Source organism: Scyliorhinus torazame, chromosome 17, assembly GCF_047496885.1.
Source record: "Scyliorhinus torazame isolate Kashiwa2021f chromosome 17, sScyTor2.1, whole genome shotgun sequence".
NCBI classification, from domain to species: Eukaryota; Metazoa; Chordata; class Chondrichthyes; order Carcharhiniformes; family Scyliorhinidae; genus Scyliorhinus; species Scyliorhinus torazame.
Genome location: NC_092723.1, coordinates 118,457,454 through 118,478,609, shown reverse-complemented (window position 1 = coordinate 118,478,609; position 21,156 = coordinate 118,457,454). Strand labels below are relative to the sequence as shown.

General features: G+C 44.2%; 1 protein-coding gene across 1 annotated transcript in view; it reads left to right on the top strand.

Annotated features, from left to right (window-relative positions):
• Positions 1-21,156, top strand: part of foxk1 (forkhead box K1) — a 152,150-nt gene that overhangs the window by 64,287 nt on the left and 66,707 nt on the right. The window contains exon 2 of the mRNA XM_072480954.1: positions 1,732-1,926. Coding sequence (XP_072337055.1) covers positions 1,732-1,926 — 195 coding nt within the window. The remainder of the gene's footprint in view (positions 1-1,731; positions 1,927-21,156) is intronic.

Sequence of the window (21,156 nt, the reverse complement as noted above, 5' to 3'; positions counted from 1 at the left end):
GAAGCTGTACCTGGTCCTTCACCCTCACTTGGGTCTCCTGCAACAGCACCACATCGGCTCTCAAGCTCTTCAAATGCGAAAAGTCTCGCCCACTTCACCGGTCCACCCAGCCCCCGCACATTCCACATTACCATTGGACTGGGGGCTCTCGTCCACCTCCCCTTCCTATCAGCCATGACCACCCGTGGGGCATACTGCAGCATTCACACCTCCTGTCCACACAGGCTCGACTGGCTGCAGCCCCTCTGCCCGCCTCGCTCCCGTTCACTAGCCAACTTAAGTTTGTTAACGAGGTGCCCCCGCCAGAGCCCCCACCCTCCACATACCTAACACAAAAGCCAACAGAGAACCACCCCCTCCCACACCCAACCCTCCTAAACAACCAAATATGTTAAACACCAAACAACGGTTAAAAAAATCCCTGACACATTATCCCACCGTCCCCAAACCATCTCCTCCCAACCACAACATAAGAAATCAAAGTCCAAAGTCTCAAAAGAAATGGTCCTTGGAGTTATATGTAATTCTCAGCTTCGCTGGGTAGACCCCGAACTGCACATCACTTTTGTAAAGTGCTGCCTTCTCCCTATTAAAGGTCGCCCGCCTTCTTTCCAGCTCCACCATGATGTCCTGGTATATACGAATACCACTGCCTTCCCACTTCACCTCCTGATTCTGTTTGGCCCATCTCAAAACCTTCTCCTTCAGCTGATAGTCTGTTTTCACATCTATCACAACTCTTGGTGGATCATTCGCCTTAGGCTTCGGCCGAAGCGACCGATAAGCCCTATCCAGCTCAAAGAGGGAGATGTTCTCCTCCTCCCCCAACAACTTGGTGAACAACCCTGAATAGTACCCCTTCGACCTCCAGCCTTTCAGCCCCTCAGGCAGCCCCACAATCAGAAAATTCTGCCGCCTGACCTCCAGGTCCTCTACATTGGCTCTCAGCCCTTTTATTACTTTCCTCCACCTTCAGCACCTCTCCCAGCGAGGCAAGCTGATCGTTGTGCTGCGACAATGCCTCCTCCACCCCCTTTAACACCGCACCATCTGCCAAGTCTTTCCAAGAGCCTTCATTATCGGAGACAGCATATCTTCCACCAACTATTTGAGTAGTCCCATCATCCCCTTCCCATGCTGCTCAAAATGCTTGGCAAACTGATGCTCAAACTCCACCGGCATCATCTCGGCCAGCATGTCTACCGTAATGGCGCAGCCCCACCTGGCGAGCTTGTTCCCGCTATCTGCCCTACCCCAGAACTTCCACACTGAACCCGGCCCACAGGTGGACTAGCGCTCAACTTTCTTTGCGCTGTATTATTTCGTTGGGGTTTAGATATCTTATAATTCCCATAACTGTTTTATTGAAGACCGCTCATAAACGTTCCCCCCAAAACTGGGTGAAAAGGAACAAAAAAACAAAAACTCTGGCGGGAGCCACCAGACGTGCGCCCTCCACCTACATGTCGCCACTGAAGTCCCCCTGTTTGTGTAATGTTGACTAACACTAAAGAAGAAAATGCCAGCATACTTGATTTTTGATAGGTACCAGAAAGTTTGTAATAAGATTTGACACCATAATCTTTTGCGTCTTAGTAGTTAATGTAGTAAGAGAAATAATAGCCTTGTTCATGCGGCTAAATCTGTTGCATTAATATCCTATTTGGGAAGCTTGTGATTTATTATTTTCCATCCATCCCTTGTTGACTCTCATTCCCTTTCTCCTTTCAGGTGTATGTTTCGTTTTCCCAGCACTGTGATAAAGATTACATTTACGTCGCTTTACAGTAAACAGGAGGTGAAGGAGGAACAGCCACCGTCTCCCATCCGTCCGCTCCGCCCGCAGATCTCGCCACTCAAAATTAACATTCCTGATCCAAATATCGACATGGTCAGTCCCATCCCCTCACCCACTGGTACCATCAGGTAGGAGCCTCAAATGCTGAGAATTGTGTCTGTGTGGTCTCCAATGAGGCAGTGGCACTGTCTGTCCCAATTGGAGGTGGAAGAGACTTGCTGTTGGATATTGGGGAGAGTGCATGTGACTTGACTGCAATAGTGGCCTAGGCTACCCTGATGTGGGCAGTTTGCTGCAAAAGAATTGTGGTTACAAAATCCTGCTCTGAACTCCCAGGACAGAGCATTGGAAACCATGTTTTATTTTAGTTCTTTGCTAAGTTGGAATTTTTTGTTGTGTGTGTTCAGTAAGAGCAACACTAACGTGGGAGCAGAGTTCGTTAGCAATGCATTGAACTATATGTTTTTGGGTAATTTCAGACAACTTATTTTTAATAATGGCTATAGAGGCAATTCTTCTGTCATGCTCCCTTTTATGTGACTGAAACCAGTTTTTTTATTAACTTGCCTGTGATGCAATAAGGATTACCTTGTATATGCACAGTTGGGCTGTTAGCTCCGTGAAGAAGATAACTTTGCTATCACTCCGTTCGATGTGTAGGTAGGGTGGAAACCAGCTTCAAAGGCTGATTCACTTTTCCCCCCAAAACCCCAGAGGCCAATTTTGTTGTGTGTGTGCGCGCGTGCGTGTCGGCGGGGGGGTGGGGTGGGGGGGGCGGCGGCGGCAGCGGCCGGGGGGGGGGGGGGGGGGGGGGGGTTGCAGGGGGGCGGTGCAGGGGTTTTGTTGAGTGGGCAGGATTTGCCATTCCCCAAAAGAATAGTAACACTAAAAATTAAAATTTAAGAAATAAATAGCCAAAAGAAGGAATGTTAATTTGAAATGGGTTAAAAATAGCCTGAAGTGTAAATAGAGAAGAACATCATACTTGGCGGGGGTGGGGGGTTGAAATTTTATTTTAAGATGGCTGCAGCAAGATGAGGCAGCTGCAGCAAATTGCCACCAGGAATAGAACAGAGTTGGAGACGAACCCCGTTAAAATTAACTTTTGTGAGTTGTATAGTCCTATACTAGTCGGAATCTTGGGCAGAAATCTCTTGAATATGGAACAAAAAGAGAGAATGCTGGATAAACTCAGCAGGTCTGTCAGCAACCATAGGGACGGAAACAGAATTAACGTTTGGAGTCCGCATGACCCTTCTTCAGAACTAAAGAGAGGGAAAGATGTGATTATATATATATATATATATAAGAGTGGGTGGAACAATTATTAGTGGGAGCTAGGAGAGACTGCAACAAAGATGCAGCAAAATTTAAGAACAAATGTCAGGTGGCCCTGTGGGGGAGGGAGTGTTTTACCATAGGAATAAATAAATGTTTGGCATATAAAGAAAGGTAAAGGTGGCGGAGAGAGGTCACAGTCTAAAGTTGTTGAGTCATTTTCAGTCCTGAGGCTGTAATGTGCCTAATTGGAAGATGAGATGATGATGCGTTGGGCTTAACTGGAGCTTTGCAGCAGGCCAAGGATGGACATGAGAGCAAGATGCTGCGCTAAAATGGCAAGTGATAAGGATGGTTGGGATCATGCTCATGGTGCAAAGTGGTCACCCAGTCATGTAGAGGGGATCACAGTTGGAGCAGCGAATACAATAGACCAAATTGAAGGAGATGCAAGTGAAATGTTGCTTCACCTGAAAGGAGTGTTTGGGTTCTTAAACGACGAGGACAAAGGAGGTAATGGGCCAGGTGTTGCTCAGACTCCGATTGCAGGTGAGGTGCCATGGGAAGGGGATGAGGACCAGGGTGTCACGGACGGAGCAGTCGCTGCGGAATACAGACCGTGGGAGAGGGGGTGGGGTGGGGGGGGGGGGGGCGATGAGGGAAGATGTGTTTCATGATGGCATCATGTTGGACTTGGCAGAAATGGTGGAGAATCCTCCTTTCAATGCAGAGGCTGGTGTGGTGGAAAGTGAGGACAAGGGGGACCCTATCCTGGTTCTGGGAGGGGGAAGGGGAAAGTGTGAGGGCAGAGGTGCGGGAAATGGGTCAAACCTGGTTGAGTGCCCTGCCTGGGGGCGGGCATTTTCAAAGGTGGCATCTTTAGTACCGATGCAACTGAGGTGGAGAAACTGGGAGAATGGGATGGAGTCTTTACACGAAACAGGGGGTGGGATTCTCCAATCCCGTGGCAGAGTGTCAACGCCGTTGCGTTTTACGACTGCGTGTAGGGGCCGCTCCCACGACTAATTCTGGCCCCTATTGGGGGCCAGCATGGCGCTGGAGCGGTTCGCGCTGCTCCATCTGCAGATCCCGGCGTGAACTGTGCGCCGCAGGATCCGCGCAGGCGCAGTTGCCCCGGCGCCAACGAGGCCATGCGCAGTGGCGCCGGCGCTAACGCGTGCATTCGCAGTGGCTTCCTTCAACGCGTCGGCCTCGACGCAACATGGCACAGGACTACAGGGGCTGGCGTGTAGGAAAGGAGGCCCCTAGCCACAGAGGCTGGCCCACCGATTGGTGGCCCTGATCGCGGGTCGTGCCACATCGGAGCCCCCCCCCCCCCCCCCCCCCCCCCCCCCCCAAAAGGCCGCCACCCGACCCTTACACACTCGTGTCCCGCTGGCCCAGAGCAGGTTAGAACGGCACCGGCGGGACTCGGCTCTTTTCTTACGGCCGCTGGGCCCATCCGGGCCGGAGACTCGCCGGGCCAGCCGCGTAGAGTGGCCCGTGACTGGTGCCGCACTAACCACGCCCTGCGGAGAATCGCGTGCTGGCATCGGGGCGGAGTTGCCCGGCCCAGGGCTGGGAGAATCCCGCCCAGGGTGTGAGGAGCTGTAGTCGAGGTAACTGGGAGCTGGTGGGTTTGAGTATGGGCCTTGTTTTGAAGACTTCAAAGTTAGACCGGTTTGATTTTATCCACTTTTAGAAAGCTAACCGAGCTCCAAAACAGGCAGGAGGTCTTTTTACAGCTAGCTGAGGCTGAAAGCTTTCCAGCTGGTGGGGCTGGACGTAGGGGGACGTGCTGTTGGGCTTGGGTGAGTACAGAATAAATTCCGTCCCAATTTGGAGGCAATATTTCTGGAAGTCTTTTGGATATCTCGGGATCCAAAACTCTCAGCAGTGCTCTTGATTTCAGTGTTGGCAAACTCCACTGTTTATAGCTATAGATTTATCTTGCTTTTGAATATTGACTGCAAAGAAATGATGAAAATGTTAACATTGTTCATGGAAGCAGTGATTCCACATATTATAATGATCAGGTATGATTTGTAAAAGGCTGTTGATCTGAGGAAACTTGCACGCACTTTCAAACTACTTGCGGTGAATACCATACCCCAGGGACATCTGATTGGATGCTGTGAAGGTGTTTGACAGGAGACAGTGGAGGTATTTCTCAATAGTCTGGAGAAATTTAGCTTTGGTCTTCGTTTCATTAGTAGAATAAATTCTGCGCAAACCTGCTTTAGTTACAATAACTGTATTATCTCCTTTGATTGAATTGACCAAGTGTGCGAGACAATTGCGCTTGTTTTTTTATTACAATTCATAGTGTCCAAGAACTTTTGTATGAAGTTCAAGTGTGAAAAGTAGAAGATTTTCTTAAATGCAGATGATTAGTATCGCTACCGGTATAATTATGCTGATTGGATTCTGCCCCAATTTTCGAATAGTGTTAAATGGTGCAACCAGAGGCTCTTTGTTTAAATGGTTTAATTTTATTAAGCATTAGAAGTTGTACAGTGAAATGTTGCCCTCCTCTGGTAAATAACTATATTCCTATGTCGATTAGCTTAAATTTGACTTGTCACATTTTATTGAAACCACCATGTTATTGTACGAGATTGCAATCACCCATATATTATAACTTTTCTTGGTTCCATTTGGGAAGAGTGGCCTCTGTCTGTTCCAGTTTTATCTGGTATTGCTTTCCCTTTAGTTTTTGGAAGGTAGTATAAACCTAAAGAGACCCGTATTTCTGTATACACAGGTGGGGTCTGTAGAATAAGATAAAATATGCAGCACAGAAACCGTCCCATTTAGTTTATACTCCATGTTGGTTGTCTCCAATTCATCCATCTCATCTTTAGCCTTTCAGCTTTCTCGTGTACCCATCTAGTTTCAGTTTCAAATCTTAAGATATTTGCCTCACCCACTTCCTGTGGTAGCGAGTTTGACTCTTGAGTAAATAAATTTATCGTTACTTCCTGATTTAGATTTATTGGCAACTTGTATTATGGCTCCTAGTTTTGGATTCTCCCACAAGTTTTCAAGAATTCTTTCATGGAATGAGGCGAGTGTTGACAAGGTCAATATTTGTTGCCTATCTCTAATTGCCCTTGAACTGAGTGGCTTGCGAGGGCCATTTCAGAGGGCAGTTACGAGTCAAATCACATTCCTGTAGGCCCGGAGTCACGTGTAGGCCAGACTGGGTAAGGATGACCACTTTCCTTACCCAAAGGACACATTGATATAGTTGGATATTTGCGACAGTCGATGATGGTCACCATTATGGAGACTAGCTTTATATTCAGATTATTAATTGAATTTAAATTTAAAATTTCACTAGCTGCTGAGGTGGGATTTGAAACCACGCTCCCCGGAACGTTAGCCTGGGCCTCAAGATTGCTATTCCAGTGACATTGCCACTACACCACCATCTCCCCTCGAATATTTTGTTGTAATAATGTAAAATTTGTTTGACTGGAATATTTTGTATGTTATAAACAAAACTTGTTGAATAAAAATATATTTAAAAAAAAGTTACTGGAAGGGGGTCACGATCAAGTGGGCTGCTTTGTCCTGGATTGAGCTGCTTGTGTGTTGATGGAGCCACACCCATCCAGGCAAGTGGGAGTTTTCCATCAGACTCTTGATTTGTGCCTTGTAAATGGTTGACAGACTTTGGGGAGTCGAGAGACATGTTACTGACTGCAGAATTCCCTGCCTCTGACCGATTCTTGTAGCCACAGTATTTATGTGGATTTTCCAGTTCAGTTTCTGGTCAATAGTAATCCTCATGATGTTGATGATACTAATAATCACTTATTGTCACAAGTAGGCTTCAATGAAATTACTGTGAAAAGCCCCTAGTCGCCACATTCCGGCGCCTGTTCTGGGAGGCCGGTACGGGAATTGAACCCGCGCTGCTGGCCTTGTTCTGCATTACAAGCCAGCTGTTTAGCCCACTGCGCTAAACCAGCCCGTGGTCATGGTAATGTCATTGATTCTCGGGGTCAATGGCTAAATTAATTGTCAAAGATGGTCCTTGCCTGGCGTTTGAGTGACCCGAATATTACTTGCCGCTTATCTGCCTCAGCCTGGATATTTTCCAGGTCTTGCTGCATTTGGACATGGACTGCTTCAGTGTCTGAGAAGTTGCAAATGCTGCGGAACATCATACAGTGAATATCCTCGCTTGTGACCTTATGCTGGAGGGAAGGTTGTTGATGAAGCAACTTTTGGGCCTAGGACACGTTTTCAAATAAAATAGGTTGGTGTATTTTAGATGACTGAAATTTAAATACAATTAACAATAAGGCACAAGTCAGGAGTGTGATGGAACACTCTCCATTTGCCTGGATGAATGCAGCTTCAACAGCCCTGGAGAAGGACAAAACACCCCATCCACCACCTTAAACATTCACTGCCACCACCACTAGCACACGGTGGCATTCTTGTGTACTATCAACAAGATGCAAAGCATTACAGCATCCTGCTTCACCTGGACTGCAGGCATTCAAGAAGCTGGCTCACCACTACCTTCTCCAGGGCAGTTGGCAGTGGGCAATAAATCATCAACTTCCCAGCTCAGCTAACATCCCATGAATGAATAAGAAAAGCAAAAATGACTGTAAACTGACTATAACAAAAGTGATTTTATTTGAGCTGTTTGATATGGAGAAATATGGTGCCATGCATTAGACAGAGGATTACACTGGGAATAGTCAGTGGAATGCAAGATCAGAATTCAGTTGAGTATTATAAGAGTGTAGGTTGGGTGAAGTTTTGTACTTTGAACAACTCCTGAAGTTCCTAGTTGAAAACTCTTTTTGGTTATCACAAAAGTAGGATAGTTCCTGTGAGATGGCTAGATATGAGCTGATTTGGATTTTGAGAGTGCAGTGGAACAGCACACAATTTATAGCATGCAGGGATATAGACTTCAATCTATCTGGCTCCAGCTCTGATTTCACTGGCATTGCTGTCAAGCGGGAATTAGTTAGAAAGGAGTTGTTCTGAATCTGGAAACTGTTCAAAATATAGATGGGTGTTTACTTTCTTGGCTACTGAGATGCATTATCCAGTGAAATGTGTATAAGGAAAAAGACTAAACGTGAGGTTCCAAAGCATAATCGGAGGAAGAGTAGACTTTTCTTGAGTCTGTCCCATTGTTCATTAAAATCATGGCTGTATCTAATTCCATTTTATCTGTCAGGGTTCCATATCCCTTAGTATCCTTAACCTGACAAAAATTTATCAAGCACAGTTTTGAAACATTCAATTGGTTTTCAGTCAGCTTTAACAGAAACAAGAGGTGTGTGCTAAAAGTGCCAACATGCTCTTACAGGTATTTTAAATCATATAAAATCCAGATGCTGGCCACAGTGTGGAAGGGTGGAGCTGGGCCAAAAGCCAATGAGAATCGGGAATGGTAGCATATTGGATATATTATTGAACTGGTAAACTGCATGCGAGGAGGTGTGAATCAGATTGGTGCCAATAGCATGAGGTTCGATCCCTGTTCCGTCTGCAGTGGATTTGGGACCTGCCTCCTTATCCGTCCCACAATGGAGATTGTGGCGCTGTGGGTCAAGCCTGCCTTCCTGCAGAAAACTGAAGAAGAAGAATCCACATGCAAAAAAAAAAAAAATGTCTGTAAAAATAGCCTCGTTGCCCACCACCATCTTTGCTGAACAACTAGAGATGGCTAATAAATGCTTATATTCCAAAAATGAATTTAAAAAATAAATGCTAAAACTAGAAACATTGCAATACTGTAGAGGAGAACGAAAGTGTACCTCAACCAAGGTGCTAACGTTAATTAGTGAGCCTGGATGTAGTTGTTGACAGGAAGTTTGAGAAGGTATATAGCCTGACATTAACATTTCGATGTTTGAGGAAAGCCAAAGTGGTCCTATCACCGCAGCTGAGATCAGCTAATTTTGCTGAGATCTTTCTGATGTGAATCACTCTGCTATTTATTGAATTACCTAAAATATATAGCCGAGAAACAGGACATTGGAGCCAACCAGTCCACCACTGGTGTTTGTGCTCCACTTGAGCCACCCAAATGAGCTTTAAATAAGCTTTCCCCATCTAAATCTATCATTGGAATTCTCTACCTCCCCCAAGTGATTACAGAGCCTTATTTATACATTTAAAAAATCTCTAACCATATTTTTAAATGTTTTATGGCTTGATGTTGCAAGGTGATTCAAGTGTTAATAATTAATGAACGTGTCAAAGCCCTTGTCAAATCCTCCGGCTAGCAGGCAAAGTGACTAGCTATACATATTGGTGGGATGCTGTTGTAGCCAATCCCAGCATTTTGGAATATTTTGGGGCTCTTAAACAGCCAGTTATTTTGAGGAAGAATTTAGCCATGTCCCTGATTGTTGTCCTGTGACATCGGAACTAAGGGAATACATTTGCTGAAAAGATGGCCAGTTTGGTTGTGATCTCTGCCCTGATGTTGGCAACCATCTTTCCCCACCGTCGATGCTCCTTTGGGTAATGTGCCAGCAGGTGCTCAGCCTATGGAATGGATCAACAACCTCTGGTAAGAGAAAGGCAGAGGCAGCTTTATGGTACAAGACGAGGAAGAAGTTGAGGAGACTTGAGTGGTGCCTGGATGGACTGATTGGACCAAATTGCTTGTTTCTCTGCTTTATACATTCTATGTGAGACATATGTAAATAACTTGAGAAACAATTCTTGGATGTTGTTTATGCGTTTAAGCCATCATCATCAATCTAAATCTTCAATTTATAAATGAAGATTTTGAAATTATATAACTTATGGAACAGAGTGTGTGGTTTCATTTTTCTTCAAATTTTCCTGAGAATGACTTCAGACAGGACATCTGAAGGAAAGTGGTTTTCCCCAGATATGATATGAGTGTATTTTCAAATGGAAGTTGATGCAATGTGTTTGGGTAGTTCAGAGGTTTTTGTTTTTCTCATACTTTCAGTCACAGTTTCTGGAATATCCCCGGACATCATTGGCAGCAGTTAAATTTGAGTTGCTGCTTTTTTGGTTCTACTCCTTGACACTGATGTGGTACTTTTTACAGAAAATGTTTGCTGCTGTTCTAGTTTCAGCCATTGAACATTAAATAGAAAAGTGTGAACTGGCACTGACTGCAGGAATATATGAAGAAAATGTTAGCATCAGATTTTCTAATAATTTTAAATATGTGGAATTTCAGACACTTGGTGATGTTGTTTTCTGGGTCTGGTAATTAATTTTAATCTATATGTTGCTGCTTTGTGCCGATCTTTGACACTGCATGTGTACCGAATCACTGCTGCTGATTGAAGTATGCAAGAAACCAGCAGATGGTAGTTAAGGATGGGTTTTTTATTGGGAGATGAGGGTTTCTGCTGAAAATCGACAAAAGATCAACTTGCTGTGCTGAAGATCACTCTGAACTCTGGCAAATAGGGAGGGGAATAAAATTCTGAAGTGGGCCTGGAGCCAGCTCTTGTCAATCCCTGTGCAATTTCCCTGGATTCTCAGCAACTGGGAAATATCCACCTTGAAATAGTTTATCCATTTATTTATAAGCAATCCAGTGAATTGTGTATATTTAACAATAGTTGACTGGAACCTGGAGTTTTCCTTTTTAAACTCTGTTGCTTGTATTTGACTGAGAGCCCAATCCTGTGCAAGATCGGATACACTTCAATCATTTCCACGCAAACAAAATCTTTGCCAAATGTTAGGAGACATGTGCTGCTGTGTTAAACAGAAAACCAACTTGCAACATTTCTTCTCCTTCACTGTGTAGTGTTGGTTGTTCAGCTATACAATTTTCCACAAGTTTCACTTAAATGGAGTCTCCCAAAACCCCAATTTACAGCGTAAATGGGTGCTATTTTTCAGAATTGGATGGTTTCTAACCCAAGAATAATTTAAAACTTATTCATACTTTTTTGTTCTTTATTAGAATCATAAAACCCCGACAGTTCAGAAGGAGGCCATTTGGCCCATCGAGTATCGACCCTCTGAAAGCTGACTCCCCGCCCTATCCCAATAACCCCTTAAATTAACAGACGCATCGTTTTTGGGCGCTTAAGGGGCAATTTAGCATGGCCAATCCATCTAACAAGCACATCTGTGGGAGGAAGCCAGAGCATCTGGAGAAACCCACGCAGACGCTGGGAGAATGTCCAAACTCCACACACACATTGTGAGGCAGCTGTGCTAACCACTGTGCACAGTGTAGTGGTGTATATTGTATTGAGTTTTGTCTTTTTCCCCCCACGTAGACTAGCTGGATTTGGAAGGAGTTTTTTTTTCCTTTGTATTTTTACATAACATTTTTAGAGACCTACTGGTGAGTTAAGCTTGTATAGTTTTTGCTGTTTTATGACCGGAAAATGTTTTTCGTCACATGCACATTTTAATTAAAATCATAGAAGTGTGTCCAAGACACAGTTGTCCCATGTTTAGGTGTCATTTGTAAGTTGCAACACTTTCACTTCGCAGTATTTTAGTAAATTGTAGTGAAAACACCTGAACCTCTTTGCATCACTGGTTTTCTTGCATCACTTGTGACTGCTGTTATATATTTTTTTCAAATTTCCAATCACTAGGCATTTATTTAAAGTGTGAAATACGTAAATATAAACCAGCAAAAGGTGGGCCACAGGAGAATGGCATGCATTCATGCATTTTTCTTCTTTTCTCCTTCTTCATCATCTGTTTCCTTCTGCATCTTTTTTTTGTATCCCCCCCCCCGCCATCCCATCCCACCAACAGCTCAGATGGCTTTGATTTTGCGAAATAGTTCTTCTTGGGGGTCAAGGGCTCATTACAGGAGCAAAGAAAGTACTTTAGTAGAACATTTATGTAGGGTGGGTGGTTGGCAAAAGTTTCAGGACGTCTCAAAGTGCTTTCCAGCCATTGAAGCAGTTTAAAGTGTAGTCCGTGTTCTCCTCTGATCTTCAAAATCGTGACAAAGAAGCTTGTGGGTCCACGTCTTCAGCTCTTTTCTCAACAATGTAAACTTGGTATGAGTCACTACGAAATAATTCTACATCACAGTGTTTGATATTCCTTCTGGAAACATTGATAGAAAACACATACTTCATAACTCAACTCTCACTCTAACATTCAGCAACACTAGTCTCCCTTGCTCTAAGCTAGAATTGTAGTTAGCCCTAATTATTAAAGTTAGCATGTTAAAACTAGTCCAGAATTCCTTTGAAAGTTCATATAAATACCCAAAGCCTGTCGGTCAAACTTTTGCCAACCACCCACCCTGGTCTCCATATTATGTGATGAAATGATCTGTCTCTTTACTTTCTGTGCCTACCTTTTAAAATTGCCGTCGTCAAAAAAACCAACTTTGTCCTTCTCTCCTTGAATGTATTCTATCCAACATCTATGCCCAGCTGTCCTGCAATGCCATATTTGAATCGGGTTGCAAGACATGTTCAACCTCTTAATCAGAATACATTATTATTAGCAGTTTCGAAAAATAAGGAGGAAAGCTCATAGAAACCTATAAAATTTGAACAGGACTGGAAAGGGTGGATGCAGGAAGGATGCTCCCAATGGTGGGGGAGTCCAGAACCACGGGTCACAGTCTGAGGAAAAGGGGTAACCATTTAGGACTGAGATGAGGAGAAATTTCTTTATACAAGAAATGTTTACGTTAGTGATGGAAAGGGATAAGTATACACCGCAGGGCAAGAGTTATAGTTGGGGGAAGGGCAATTATGATGCCATTAGACATGACTTGGGGGGGATAGGTTGGAGAAGTAGGCTGCAAGTGTTGGGCACACTGGATAAGTGGAGCATGTTCAAGGAACAGCTACTGCGTGTTCTTGATAAGTACGTACCGGTCAGGCGGGGAGGAAGGCGTCGAGCGAGGGAACCGTGGTTTACCAAAGAAGTGGAATCTCTTGTTAAGAGGAAGAAGGAGGCCTATGTGAAGATGAGGTGTGAAGTTTCAGTTGGGGCGATTGATAGTTACAAGGTAGCGAGCAAAGATCTAAAGAGAGAGCTAAGACGAGCAAGGAGGGGACATGAGAAGTATTTGGCAGGTAGGATCAAGGAACACCCAAAAGCTTTCTATAGGTATGTCAGGAATAAAAGAATGACTAGGGTAAGAGTAGGGCCAGTGAAGAACAGGGATGGGAAGTTGTGTGTGGAGTCTGAAGAGATAGGCGAGATACTAAATGAATATTTTTCGTCAGTATTCACTCAGGAAAAAGATAATGTTGTGGAGGAGAATGCTGAGACCCAGGCTAGTAGAATAGATGGCATTGAGGTACGTAGGGAAGAGGTGTTGGCAATTCTGGACAGGCTGAAAATAGATAAGTCCCCGGGGCCTGATGGGATTTATCCTAGGATTCTCTGGGAAGCCAGGGAAGAGATTGCTGGGCCTTTGGCTTTGATTTTTATGTCATCATTGGCTACAGGAATAGTGCCAGAGGACTGGAGGATAGCAAATGTGGTCCCGTTGTTCAAAAAGGGGAGCAGAGACAACCCCGGCATCTATAGACCGGTGAGCCTCACGTCTGTTGTGGGTAAAGTCTTGGAGGGGATTATGAGAGACAAGATTTATAATCATCTAGATAGGAATAATATGATCAGGGATAGTCAGCATGGCTTTGTGAAGGGTAGGTCATGCCTCACAAACCTTATCGAGTTCTTTGAGAAGGTGACTGAACAGATAGACGAGGGTAGAGCAGTTGATGTGGTGTATATGGATTTCAGTAAAGCGTTTGATAAGGTTCCCCACGGTAGGCTATTGCAGAAAATGCGGAGGCTGGGGATTGAGGGTGATTTAGAGATGTGGATCAGAAATTGGCTAGCTGAAAGAAGACAGAGGGTGGTGGTTGATGGGAAATGTTCAGAATGGAGTTCAGTTACAAGTGGTGTACCACAAGGATCAGTTCTGGGGCCGTTGCTGTTTGTAATCTTTATCAACGACCTAGAGGAGGGCGCAGAAGGTGGGTGAGTAAATTTGCAGACGACACTAAAGTCGGTGGTGTTGTCGACAGTGCGGAAGGATGTAGCAGGTTACAGAGGGACATAGATAAGCTGCAGAGCTGGGCTGAGAGGTGGCAAATGGAGTTCAATGTAGAGAAGTGGGAGGTGATTCACTTTGGAAGGAATAACAGGAATGCGGAATATTTGGCTAATGGTAAAGTTCTTAAGTGTGGATGAGCAGAGGGATCTAGGTGTCCATGTACATAGATCCCTGAAAGTTGCCACCCAGGTTGATAGGGTTGTGAAGAAGGCCTATGGAGTGTTGGCCTTTATTGGTAGAGGGATTGAGATCCGGAGTCATGAGGTCATGTTGCAGCTGTACAAAACTCTGGTACGGCCGCATTTGAGTATTGCGTACAGTTCTGGTCACCGCATTATAGGAAGGACGTGGAAGCTTTGGAGCGGGTGCAGAGGAGATTTACCAGGATGTTGCCTGGTATGGAGGGAAAATCTTATGAGGAAAGGCTGATGGACTTGAGGTTGTTTTCGTTAGAGAGAAGAAGGTTAAGAGGAGACTTAATAGAGACATACAAAATGATCAGGGGGTTAGATAGGGTGGACACTGAGAGCCTTCTCCCGCGGATGGAAATGGCTAGCACGAGGGGACATAGCTTTAAACTGAGGGGTAATAGATATAGGACAGAGGTCAGAGGTAGGTTCTTTACGCAAAGAGTGGTGAGGCCGTGGAATGCCCTACCTGCAACAGTAGTGAACTCGCCAACATTGAGGGCATTTAAAAGTTTATTGGATAAACATATGGATGATAATGGCATAGTGTAGGTTAGATGGCTTTTGTTTCGGTGCAACATCGTGGGCCGAAGGGCCTGTACTGCGCTGTATCGTTCTATGTTCTAAGAGAGTGAGGAGCCTGTGAAATTCTCTACCACAGGAAGCAGCTGAAGCTAAAGCATCGTATGTTTTCAAGAAGGAATTAGATCTAGCTCTTGGGGCTAAAGGGGTCAAAGGATATGGGGGGGAAAGTGGCAATAGGTTACTGAGTTGGATGATCAGCCTTGATCATAATGAATCATGGAGCAGGCTCGAAGGGCCTTTCTTCTTGCCACCTGCATTTTTCAAGATCCGATATACTTTGTTATTGATATGAGATGAAATCCATGTTGAAGGATTATATCTGATATAAGCGGTGAAATTTAATTGATAATTTTGTGTTGATTTAACCAGCATTGGATTTTCAAAGGATTCTAAGAATTTCTGCAGTATACCTGTTCTGAATTCCTGATCAGGGACCTGCTCTTAAAGGGAGAATTGAAATCACAGAATAATACAGTGCAGAAGCGGTCTTTAGGCTGATCGGGTCTACACCGACGCATGCAAAACAGCTGACCAGCCTACCTAATCCCATTTGCCAGCATTTGGCCCATAGCCTTGAATGTTATGCCATACCAAGTGCTCATCCAGGTACTTTTTAAAGGATGTGAGGCAACCCGCCTCTACCACCCTCCCAGGCAGTGTGTTCCAGACTATCACCACCACCTAGGTAAAAAGGTTTTTCCTCCCATCAACCCAAAACCTCCTGCCCCTTACCTTGAACTTGTGCCTCCTCGTAATTGACCCTTCAACTAAGGGGAACAGCTTGCATCCTGTCCATGCCCCTCATAACCTTGTACACCTTGATCAGGTCATTCCTCAATCTTCTCTGCATCGGCAAAAACAACCCAAGTCTATCCAGCCTTCATAATGGTGAATCGCCTTTGCACCCCCTCCAGTGCAATCACATCCTTCCTATAATGTGGTAACTAGAATTGCACACAGTACTCCAGCTTGTCCTCAAAAAAGTTCTATACAACTCCATCATGACCTCCCTGCTTTTGTAATCTATGCCTTGATTGATAAAGGCAAGTGTCCTATGTCTTTTTCACCTGCCCCTCTGCCTTCAGAGATCTGTGGACAAACACGCTTTTGCACTATTATTTCTGGTTGATCAAGAAATTAGAGCAGCACGATAGCACATTGGTTGGCACAGTTGCTTCGCAGCTCCAGGGACCCAGGTTCGATTCCCTGCTTTGGTCACTGTCTATGCCGAGTCTGCAGGTTCTCCCCATGTCTGCATGGGTTTCCTCCGGATGCTCATGTTTCCTCCCACAGTTCAAAGATGTGCAGGTTAGGTGGATTGCCCATGCTCTAAATTGCCTTTAGTGTCCAAAAAGGCAGGCAAAGTTACTGGGTTCCGGGGATAGAGTGGGCCTGGGTAGGGTGCTCTTTCTAAGGGCCGGTACAGACTCGATGGGCTGAATAGCCTCCTTCTGCACTGTAAACAACATTTATTTTCACATGTATGCTGACAACATGCTATCTCACCGCCTTATCTGACTGCTTACCCGACATCCTGTACTGGATGAGCAGAAATTAAATACTGGGAAGACTGATGGTATGGTTTTCATTCCTGCACTAAACTCCATTCTGTTGCTACTAACTCCAACACTCTCCCTGGCCTGACTTCACCCCGTCTCAACTCATCTGTCCTGGAAACCCTTGTTTATGCCGTTGCTATTTCTTGACTTGATTATTCTGACGCACTCCTGCTGGACCTCATACATTCTACCCTACATAAACATGAGGTCATCCAGAACTTTTTGCTGCCTGCATTCCTATTTTCACTATGTCCTGTGTGCCTATCACCCCCTTGAGTTTACTAATTACACTGAAGCAGCAGCACCTTTATTTTAAAATTCTCATTGTTTTCAAATTCCTCCCTGACCTTGTTGCCTGCTATCTCTCTAACCACCTCTGGCTTTGTGGCCCTCAGATATCTGTGTTCATCGAATTGTGGCCTCTGAAACAGCCCCCATTTCCATCATTCCACCTCGCACCTTTCCGTTTCGGTTTGCTCCTTTCAAGATATTCCTTAAAATCCAAGCTTTCAGTCATCCTACATGAAATCTCATGTAAGCGATTTGGTGTCAATCTTTGTTTTGTGATGCTCTTGTGAAATGTCTTGGAAAATGTTATTATGTTAAAGACATCATAGGCACAAGCTGTAAGGGTGGCACGGTTACGCAGTGGTTAGCAATGCTGCCTCACGGCACTGAAGATCCAGGTTCGATCCCGGCCCCAGGTCACTGTCCTTGTGAAGTTTGCACATTCTCCCCGTGTTTGCGTGGGTCTCACTCCCACAACCGAAAGATGTGCAGGGTAGGTGGATTGGCCACACTAAATTGCCCCTTAATTGGAAAAAATACTGAATTGGGTACTTTAAACTTATTTTTTTTTAAAATAAGCCCAAGTTGTAAATTTATGAAGAAAGCTAAAATACTAAATAACATCCTTTCAGTGTAATTATGAGACAGTGGATAAAAGTCCCGTTCCTTGATTTTCTGAGGCACATAGATTTCAGTTGCAAATTAATTAAAATACATTGAATGTTCACGCGACAGCCAAAGAAGGTGTGCTCAACCCTGCATTTCACTAACGCTTCATGCTCCCAACAAGAGCTAGCAGATGAAGAATGTTTCAGTGAGATTTAAGGTTTAAGGTTCCAGTTCCAGCACTGGCTTGTTCAGAACAAACTGAAGAACTAGCAGCTGCGAGCGCCCAACATGCTTTTATAGCAGTGGTGGGCAACCTGCAGCCCAGCAGCCACATGCAACTCATCTGGGTTCTGAATGGGGCCCACGTGATGTTGTGTTGGCGGTTGCCCATGAGCAGAGTTACTATGTTCTACTGATTTCCACATGTGTAGTCCTGTTAAGCAAGGGCAAGTGAAGTGAGGCGCATGCTGACCGCACACAACATTGACTATTGAGAGCCGTGCGCTCCTTCTATGTCCAAAAGTGTAAATATTTTTTTGATTTTACCATTTGGAGTTTGTGATAATTCTATTAATATATAAATGATTTAAGCATTTTCTATAACTCATTATAAATGTTCGACATGTATTTAGTCATTCATAGGGCCACGGTTAGTGAACAAACCTGATTTCAGTCTTGCAGCTGACTGAGATGGAGGGGCCTTCATGCGGCCCACTCACTAGGCTAGGTTGCTCGTCGCTGTTTTATAGGAATCCAGATCTACCAACATTCATGTTGGCATATCAGACCTCATAAAGTGGCACAAATAGTTCACTGTTGTGCTGGCTTTTACATTAAATGTTGTCAAAAGGATCCAGGGTTGCTCGTTGGGGCGATATTAGATCAGATGACTAAAAGTGGTAGGTTTAAAATGTGTTGAGGTAGAAAGGCAGTGAGGTTGGGGGGAATGAACTCTAGTTTGGGGCTGTAGAAAGCATGATTCTTAATTGTGAAGGTTGCAGGGCTAGAAAGGGGTTACAGGGCTGGGGAGGTTGAGGCTGTGGCGATATTTGTAAACAAGGTGAAAAAGTGAGCTAAATTCAGGTTACGTTTCTTTCTAGTATAATGGTTCCTGAAAATCAGTTCTGTATATTTCACCAATTTTTAAAGATTCAATATTGTGTAGCTATTGCAAGGTAGAAAACAAGTAGATTTTGAAAGCTAAATGTTTAGAACTCAAAATATGATTGGCCATTTATGTACTGCTGGGATTTTCTTGGTTTGTGTGAGGATTACTGTAATGCTGGATTGATTTTTGTATACATGAGACTTGGGGGTTTGTCATTCAGCTGAGCTTTTGGCATATGTATGGTTGTTTTACATAACAAATGTGTTTTTCCACATTTCGTTATGGCGATGCAAATATATCATTTTTTCCAAAGTGAGACATTAGAAAAAATGTTTTAATTGTAAAAATTACATTTCCAAAAGACTTGTCAAATCTAACTTTCCATTCAGGATTTGCTTATGAATATTTTTGGCGTCCTATTTGCACGGCATATTAAAAAAAAAAACTGCTTTTGTGGAGAATGTTGGTTTGGTTGGACAGTTTGATCCAGTTTGTTTACACCCATATGTGTTGTTCAGTTTTTATAAGGGGGTGAAGCAATAAATCCATTCAGCACTCTTATCTGCCCTTTGCAGTGCCTTCTGCGTAATTTTCCCTTATATGGTTTATGCTTTGCTTGCTGCTTTCTCATTGGTTAACCTGCTTATTAATGAACCCATTCAAGTTCCTTTTCAGAGAGCCCTTGCCCATCCCCCATCAGAGCTTTAACACTATAAAACACACACACCAAAAACAAACAGCACTACCCTTTTGACCTCGCGGCCATGCATTCCGTTTTCCTGTCGCTCCCAGTCAAACAGGTTCTGCTCAAAATCAGCATATCTTGGCAATCATCCTGGAATCCCGACGGTCTGCACCAACACTTTGGGCCTGGGTCGGCTGGTCTTTCAATCTCCCGCCCTGTAACCCCACCCTACGGGGAATTTAGCCCGACCAACCCACCTAACCTGCCTTTGGACTGTAAGAGAAAACCGGAGCACCCGGAGGTAATCCACGCAGACATCGGGAGAAAGTACAAACTCCACACAGACAGTTAGCCGATGTCGGATTTGAACTGGGGTCCCGGGCGCTGTGAGGCAGCAGTGCTAACCACCGTGCCACCCTAAGGAGCCATTCGGAGAGCTGATGAAAAGCTTGGTCAAAGAGGTGGGTTTTAAGGGCCACTGTGCATTCCAAGATCGAATTCAGCAGTGCTAACCACTGTCGATTTCTGTGATTTGACTACACGATCACCACTTTGTCACTTTAAGAATAGGATAGTTTCCCATCATTTATTATAACCTCAGTAGACAATGCTGCCTCCATTAAATAACACCACTGTGTGATCACTTTGTTCTCTAAATTTCTCTGAATAAAGTTTACCTAAAGTTCATTTTTGGTGTTTGAGCACTGCTACAGTGCCAGATGAGTTTACAGCAAATTGTGTTCTTTTCTTCCTCCCTAGTTTGCACAGCTCATGGCGAGGGAGGATAGGAAGCCATTTCTAGCGCACTGTTCGTATTATTCAAAAGACTGGGTGTTGATGTTGAAAGGATTAAAGCAGGCTGGCATTAATATTACTTTGCTCAATTGCTTTCTCCCCACTACCATCATTGCTGCTGCCCCTTGTAAAGTGGCTTTTGAGCAGTTTCACTTTTGACTGAAGGTTGCCTCCAGTTTGAAACTGGCACTAAAGGAGAGAGCATGAGGCACTAAGCTCTGGAATTTTCTTCCTCAACCTCTCCACCCATCTACAGCTTCCTCTTCAGATAGAACTTGCCTCTTTGTCCAAACTTTCAATCTATATGCCCTCATATCACCTTACATAGCCTGGTCTCAAAATTTTGTTTGATAACCCTTTAATGAAGTGCCTTGGGATGTTTGTACTTGTAATTAAAGGTGGTGACTTATGTTGAGTACGTGTTTTGGGAGAGCTCTGGCCTACTTTATGCAGTTTCAAGGAAGAAAGAACTACATTCGTGTTTTGAACATTACCATCGGTCTCTGTGCAGATGGCTGAGAAATGATGCGCCTGAGGATTTTAATTAACTTAAATGGTTACAATTATTTTTCAGGGTGGCACAGTGGTAAGCACTGCTGCATCACCGCGCCAAGGACCCGGGTTCGATCCCGGGCCTGGGTCACTGTCTGTGTAGAGTTTGCACATTCTCCCCGTGTCGTGTGGGTCTCACCCCACAACCCAAACATGTGCAGGGATCGGTGGATTGGCCATGCTAAATTGCCCCTTAATTGGTGAAATAAAATGCCGTTACGTTTTCAGCGGACATTACTTGAGTGTTCATACCTGCTTTATTCTGATTTTGTTTCTTTCTTTTCAGCACAATGTCTCTTATTTTGTATTGGCCTTCATTTTTCTCAATGGGTCTCAAAGCTTTGTGCAGTCATATGCGACCAATTTAAAAGTTTTAAATTCTATTCAACTTTCATTTAGGTAGTGCGCTTAATGTGACAAAACATTCCAAGGTGCTTCCCAGGAGTAGTCGTCAAATAAAATTTGACAATGAGCCACATAAGGAGCCATTACGAGAGCTGATGGAAAGCTTAGGCTAAGAGGTGGGTTTTAAGGGCCACCGTGCTGCCCAAGTTGATGTAATTCATCAGTAGTCCAGACCACTTTAGAATAAAGGCTTATTTTCTTTCAGGAATCGTAATGTCAGATCATGGTAATGATCACTGACTATTAATAATAATCATGCAGCAGG